The following is a 7,533-nucleotide window of genomic DNA, read 5'->3' on the forward strand; positions in this document are numbered from 1 at the left end:
CTGTCCCCATTCCCAGTGTCCCCATTCCCAATGTCCCCAATCCCATTCTCAGTGTCCGCATTCCATTCCCATTCCCAGTGTCCCCATTCCCAGCGTCCCCATTCCCAATCCCAATGTCCCCAATCCAGTGTCCTCATTCTCAATGTCCCCAATCCCATTCTCAGTGTCCCCATTCCCAATCCCAATGTTCCCAATCCAAGTGTCCCCATTCCATTCCCAATGTCCCCATTCCCAATCCCAATGTCCCCAATCCCATTCTCAGTGTCCCCATTCCCGTTCCCAATGTCCCCAATCCAAGTGTCCCCATTCCCACTGTCACCATTCCCAACCCCATTCCCAGCCCAAAATTCCCAAATCCCAACTTCCGCTCTCTCCAGCAGGAAAACAGAAAAAAAAACAACCCTAAAAAAATTTATGGGATTTCCCTCCCCAAAATTCCCAGGACTGTTTCTTTCCCCCCAACTTGGGGACATTCCCAGAAATTCCCAAGGATTTGTAGGATCACGAGGATTTTATGGAGCGTTTTGGGGGTCCCTGCTTTGATTCCAGCCTTGGATTCCCCCGGGAATGCCGGGAAAATTGGGATAAAAACGATTCCCAGGAGTCCTCGTGGCTTCCCCGCTTTTTATTGGGAAAAGGGGGAACTTTGGGAACGCAGCGGAGCCACCTCGGGAACTTCCCGGGAAAGGGGACGGGTGACACTCCTGGGGTCCTGCTGCCATCAGGATCTGCAGGGAAAACGGGAAAATCCCATAAAATTCCATGGGAAAGGAGGAGAATCCCAATTCCTACCCCAAATCCCAGAAAATTCCATAGGAAAGGAACAAAATCCCAATTCCCACCCCAAATCCCATTAAATTCCATAGGAAAGGAGGAAATTCCCAACTGCCACCCCAAATCCCAGAAAATTCCATGGAAAAGGAGGAAAAAACCAACCCCAAATGGGCAAATCCCATAAAATTCCATAGGAAAGGAACAAAATCCCAATTCCTACCCCAAATCCCGGAAAACTCCATGGAAGAGGAACAAAATCCCAATTCTGGCCCCAAATCCCATAAGATTTCATGGAAAAGGAAGGAATTCCTGATTCCCACCCCAAATCCCATAAAATTTCATGGGAAAGGAGGAAAATCCCAATTCCTACCCCAAATTCCAAGGAAAAGGAACAAAATCCTAATTCCAAAAATAACCACCCCAAAAAATCCCCAATTCAAAAAAATCCCCATTCCAAAAATCCCCATCCCCCAAAAATGGGGATTTTTTTGGGATTGGGATTTTTTGGGATGAGGGAATTTTGGGATGAGGGTTTTTTGGGGATTTGGGTTTTTTTGGGATGGAGGATTTTTGGGATCAGGGTTTTCTGGGGTTGGGTTTTTTTTGGGATTGGGGTTTTTTTTTGGGATGGAGTTTTTTGGGATGGGGTTTTATTGGGCTCAGGGTTTTTGGGATGGTTTTTTGTTTTGAGATGGGGTTTTTTTTGGAATTGGGATTTTTTTCAGGATTTTTTTGGGGATGAGGATTTTTTGGAATGGGTTTTTTTGGGATGGGGTTTTTTTCTGGGATGGAGGTTTTTTTTAATTGGGTTTTTTGGGGATCGGGGCTTTTCGGGACAGGGATTTTTTGGGATTGGGGATTTTTTCGGGATGGGGTTTTTTGGGAGTTTTTTGGGATCAGGGTTTTTTTTGAATTGGGGTTTTATTTGGGATGGGGGATTTTTAGGATGGGGTTTTTTGGGGGATGGGTTTTTTTGGGCTTGGGGTTTTTTGGGACCAGGTTTTTTTGGGATGAGTTTTTTTCGTGATGGAGTTTTTTGGGATGGGATTTTTTGGGGGATGGGATTTTTTTTGGGATGGGTTTTATTTGGGCTCAGGGTTTTTTAGGATCACGGGTATTTTTATTTGGGTTTTTTTGGACTTGGATTTTTTTGGGATCAGGTTTTTTTTATTTGGGTTTTTTTGGACTTGGATTTTTTTGGGATCAGGTTTTTTTTATTTGGGTTTTTTTGGACTTGGATTTTTTTGGGATCAGGTTTTTTTTATTTGGGTTTTTTTGGACTTGGATTTTTTTGGGATCAGGTTTTTTTTATTTGGGTTTTTTTGGGCTTGGGGTTTTTTGGGACCAGGTTTTTTTGGGATGAGTTTTTTTTTTTTTGCGTGATGGGGTTTTTTGGGATGGTTTTTTTTTTGTGATGGGGTTTTTTGTGATGGGGTTTTTTTCATGATGGGATTTTTTGGGATGGGGTTTTTTTGGGGATGGGTTCTATTTGGGGTGAGGAATTCCTTACTGGGCGATGCGGCAGTTGGAGGCGGACACGAAGCGCCCGGTGTAGTGGATGTGGCAGCGCACGACGTTGTTGGTGAAATCCGACTCCAGCACCAAATATTTGGGATTGACCTGGACCTGGGGTGGGGGAAAAATCCGGGAAAAGGATCCCAGAAATCAACAGGGAAAAAAAAACAGGGAAAATCGAGTGGGAATGGGGGAAAGGGAAAAAAAATCCCAAAAGGGAAAAGGAGAATTAGGGGATATCCCAAAATAGGGAAAGGGAAGGGGGAAAAAATCCCAAAAATTAACAGGGAGAAGGAAACTAAAAAAAAATCCCAAAACAGGGAAAAGGAAAGGGAAAAAATCCCCAAATAACCAGGGGAATGGGAAAGTCGGGGGGAAAAAAACCCCAAATATAACCAGGGAAAAGGGAAGGGGGGAAAACCCCCAAAATAACCAGGAAATGGGAAAATAGGGGAAAAAAACCCAAAAAATAAACAGGAAAAAAGAAAGGAAAATAAAAAACCAAAATAATCAGGGAAATGGGAAAATCAGGGTGAAAATTTAAAATATAACCAGGGGAAAGGGAAGGGGGAAAAAATCCCAATATGAGGAAAAGGAAAGGAAAAAAAATCCCCAAAATAACCAGGGAAATGGGAAAATCAGGGGAAAAATCCAGAAAATTAACAGGGAAAAGAGAAGGGAAAAAAATCCAGAAAATTAACAGGAAAAATAAACAGGGGGAAAAGAATCCCAAAATTAACCAGAGAAATAAGAAAATCGGAGGGGGAAAATATCCCAAAAACCAACAGGGAAATGGAAAAATCAGGAAGAAAAATCCAAAAAATAAACAGGGAACAGGTAAAATAAGGGGGGGAAAACCCACAAAAAATAAACAAAAAAAAAAAACCAGAAATGAAAAGGGAAAAGGAAAAATCAGAGGAGGAGAAACCCCCAAAAAATAAACAAAAAAAATCCCCAAAAATCAAGAAGGAAATGGAAAAATCAGAGGGAAAAACTCAAAAAATAAACCAGGAAGAGGTGAAATAAACTGAGGGGGGAAAAAATCCCAAAATGAGAGGGAAATGGGAAAATCAGGGGAAAAAAAGACAAAAAATCAAGAGGGAAACGGAAATCAGGGGAGAAAAACTCCAAAAATAAACAAAATATCCCAAAAATGAAAAGGGAAAATCAGGAAAAAAAAATTCCCCAAGAAGTCAATAAGGAAATGGGAAAATCAGGGGAAAAAATCTCAAACAATAAACCAGGAACAGGCAAAATAAACAGAGGGAAAAAATAGAGGGAAATGGGAAAATCGGGGGGGAAAAAACAAAAAAATCATGAGGGAAGGAGAAACTGGGGAAAAAAACCCTTGGGAAATAAAGAAAATATCACAAAAAATGAAAAGGAAAATCAGTGGGGGGAAAACCCCAAAAAATAAACAAAAAAAAAATCACCAAAAAAATCAAGAGGGAAAGGGAAATCAGGGAGAAAAAAACTCAAAAAAAAACCCCCAAAATACCCCAAAAATGAAAAGGGGAAATCAGGGGGAAAAAAACCTCAAAATAAAACCTAAATACCCCAAAAATGAAAAGGGGAAATCAGGGGGAAAAAAACCTCAAAATAAAACCTAAATACCCCAAAAATGAAAAGGGGAAATCAGGGGGAAAAAAAAACTCAAAAAAACCCCTAAATACCCCAAAAATGAAAAGGGGAAATCAGGGGGAAAAAAAACCCAAAAAAAACCCAAAATACCCCAAAAATGAAAAGGGGAAATCAGGGGGGAAAAACCCAAAAAAATAACCCAGGAAAAGGGAAAAAAGCAGGAAAATCACCCTGGAAAAAAATGGCAGGGGTGGGAAAATCCCGATCTGGGCTGGAATTGGGATTTTCCACCCCAAAATGTCCCCAGATGCCCCCAAATGTCCCCAACCTTGAGGATGTAGTTCCCGGGGGGGACGTCGGTGATGTCGATCCACTGGCAGTCGATGTCGGCGTTGTAGGTGTCGTAACAGCCCGGGCTGAGCCCCTGCAGGGGAAAATGGGGTGAAATGGGGAAATTGGGCAAAAACGGGGGGAAAAGGGAGAAAAAAGGGAAAAAATGGGGAAAAAAAGGGAGAAAAAAGGTGAAAAAATGGGGGGAAAATGGAGGAGAAAAGGGAACACTTGGGTGTCGTAACAGCCTAGGCCTGAGATCCTGCAGGGGGAAATGGGGTTAGAAATGGGGAAATTGGGCAAAAATGGGGGGAAAATGGAAAAATGGGAGAAAAGGGGGGCAAATGGGAAAAAAAAGGGAGAAAAATGTTAAAGAATGGGGGGGAAATGGGGAAAATGGGACCAAGAGGGTTCTGTAGGTGGTGGTGTCATAACAGCCCAGGCTGAGACCCTGGGGAGGAAATGGGGTTAGAAAAAGGGAAATTGGGCAAAAATGAGAAAAATGGGGAAAAATTGGGAAAAAACAGGAAAAAAGGGAGAAAAAAGAGGTTAAAAATTGGGGGGGAAAAATGGGGAAAAACTGGGGGAGAATGGGGGAGAAAAGGGAACCCTCGGGTGTTGTAATAGCCTGGGCTGAGACCCTGCGGGGGGAAATGGGGTGAGAAATGGGGAAATTGGGCAAAAATGAGAAAAATGGGGAAAAATGAGAAAAAAGGGGGGAAAAAAAGGTTAAAAAATTGGCGAAAAAATGGGGAAAAAAGGGGAAAAACAGGGGAGAAAAGGGAACCCCTTTGTCCTCTCAGTGTCACCTGGGTGCGGGCGGTGCAGATGTAGTGCCACAAATGGGGACAAAAGGGACAAAAAAGGGACAAAAAAGGGACAAAAAATGGAGAAAAGGGGACAAAAAAGGGACAAAAAGGGGCAGAAAGTGACAGAAGTGCCAAAGGGTGCTGTCCCCTGGTGTCACCTGGGTGTGGGCGGTGCAGGCGTAGCGCTTGAGGTGGCCGAAGTCGCAGGTGGTGTCCTCCAGGCAGAAGCTGGCCTTGTGTCCCTCGGCCACCCGGCGGCCCGAGGTGACATCCAGCAGGTCGTAGTGGCTGAACTCGGCCATGCTGTGGTAGTGCCTGGGGACATGGGGACACCGTGGGGACACCGTGGGGACACCAAGGGGACATTCAGGGGAACACTCAGGGGACACTCAGGGGACACTCAGGTGACATCCAGCAGGTCGTAGTGGCTGAACTCGGCCAAGCTGTGGTGGTGACTGGGGACACCAAGGGGACACCATGGGGACACCGTGGGGACATCACATGGACAGGCTGGGGACACAGGGACACTGTGGGGACACCAGGGGGAGAGGCTGGGCACACCATGGGAACAGGCTGGGGACACCATGGGCACACTATGGGGACAGGCTGGGGACACCATGAAGAGTGTCCACTGTGGGGACATTCAGAGGAACACTCAGGGGACACTCAGGGGACATCCAGCAGGTCATAGTGACTAACTCCACCACGCTGTGGTAGTGCCTGGGGACATGGGGACACCGTGGGGACACCAGGGGACACCGTGGGCACACTATGGGGACGGACACCATGGGGACACTATGGGGACACTCAGGGGACACTCAGGGGACATCCAGCAGGTCATAGTGGCTGAACTCCCCCATGCTGTGGTGGTGCCTGGGGACACCATGGGGACACTTTGAGGACGCTCTGGGGACAGGCTGGGGACACTCAGGGGACACTTAGGGGAACAATCAGGGGACAATCATGGGGACAGTCAGGGGACAAGCTGTGGGATAAATCAGGGGACATTCAAGGGGACACTCAGGACACAGCGGGGGCACCCAGGGGACATTCAGAGGAATAATCAGGGCACAATCAAGGGACACTCTGGGGACACTCAGGTGACATCCAGCAGGTCGTAGTGGCTGAACTCGGCCATGCTGTGGTGGTGCCTGGGGACACCAGGGGGACACTTTGGGGACGTTCAGAGGACAATCAGGGCAATGGGGCAATCATGGGGACAGTGAGGGGACACTCAGGGGACAGTCATGGGCAGAGCCAGGGGACAACCAAAGGAATATCTGGGGACACTCAGGGGACACTCAGGGGACATCCAGCAGGCCATAGTGGGTGAACTCAGCCATGCTGTGGTGGTGTCTGGGGACATCATGGGGACACCATGGGGACATTCAGGGGACAATCAGGGGACAGTCAGAGGACAGCAGGGCACATTCAAGAGACAGTGGGGACAATCAGGGGACATTGAGGGGACTCCACCATGCTGTGGTAGTGCCAGGGGACACCATGGGGACAGGCTGGGGACAGCTGGGGACACTCACTGGTGGCAGCTGTGCCACTGCCACCATCATGAATGGTGGCACTGGGGACAAAGAGCTGAAGGAAGACCCCAAAACAAAGCCACCAAATGGGGAAATGCCACCAAAGTGCCACCAAAGGCCTTGGAGCTGCCACTGGTGTGGGTGCTGGTGTTGGGGACAGCCGGGGACACTCACTGGTGGCAGCTGTGCCACTGCCAGCGGTGGCGGGGCTGGCTGGGCAGGAAGTCGGCCGTGCCCTGGTTCTTGACGCGCTGCGGGAAGCGCAGCAGCACCCGCACGTCGTAGTCGGTGGCCTCGGCCGCGTACGCAGGGCTGGGGACGGGGACAGGGGACACCGCTGGCACTGCTGGCGCCGCCCCGGCCCCTGCCCTCGGGGGCAATTCCCTTTTCCACAGGGAACTCTCTCCCGTGGGAAAGGAAGGGAGGAAATTCTGGGCTTGTTCCCGATGTCTTTTCCTTTTCCTTTTCCTTTTCCTTTTCCTTTTCCTTTTCCTTTTCCTTTTCCTTTTCCTTTTCCTTTTCCTTTTCCTTTTCCTTTTCCTTTTCCTTTTCCTTTTCCTTTCCCCCTTCCCTTCCCTTCCCTTCCCTTCCCTTCCCTTCCCTTCCCTTCCCTTCCCTTCCCTTCCTTTCTCCCTTTTCCCATTTCCCTTTCCCTTTTCCATTCCCTTTTTCCCTTCCTTTTTTCCCTTTTTTCTTCCCCCTTTTTTTCCCTTTCCCCCCTTTTTTCTTACCCCTTTTATCCCCTTTTTCCCTCCCCTCCCTCCACCCTTCACTTCCCTCTTCCCTTCCCCATTTCCCCCTTTTTCCCTTCCCTTTTCCCTCTCCCCCATCCCTCCCTCTCCCCTTTTCCCCTTCCCTCCTCCTCCCTCTCCCCCATCAGCACCTCCCCCTTCCCCACCCCCAACCCGACCCTCTCTCCCTGGGGTATTCCCATCTCCCCTCATCCCAGGATTCCCCCCTCCATCTCCCTCTCCCCCTCATCCCAG

General features: G+C 47.9%; 1 protein-coding gene across 1 annotated transcript in view; it reads right to left on the minus strand.

Annotated features, from left to right (window-relative positions):
* Nucleotides 1–604: 604 nt before the first annotated feature.
* The window catches only part of LOXL1 (lysyl oxidase like 1), a 12,964-nt gene continuing 6,035 nt past the window's right edge, over nucleotides 605–7,533 (minus strand). The window contains exons 3-7 of the mRNA XM_031064484.1: nucleotides 6,722–6,859; nucleotides 5,168–5,324; nucleotides 4,199–4,294; nucleotides 2,285–2,400; nucleotides 605–728 (exon numbers count right to left, since the gene is read on the minus strand). Of these exons, the coding sequence (XP_030920344.1) occupies nucleotides 722–728; nucleotides 2,285–2,400; nucleotides 4,199–4,294; nucleotides 5,168–5,324; nucleotides 6,722–6,859 (514 nt within the window). The 3' untranslated portion in view covers nucleotides 605–721. The remainder of the gene's footprint in view (nucleotides 729–2,284; nucleotides 2,401–4,198; nucleotides 4,295–5,167; nucleotides 5,325–6,721; nucleotides 6,860–7,533) is intronic.

Source organism: Geospiza fortis, unplaced genomic scaffold (genome assembly GCF_000277835.1).
Source record: "Geospiza fortis unplaced genomic scaffold, GeoFor_1.0 scaffold628, whole genome shotgun sequence".
Classification (NCBI taxonomy): Eukaryota; Metazoa; Chordata; class Aves; order Passeriformes; family Thraupidae; genus Geospiza; species Geospiza fortis.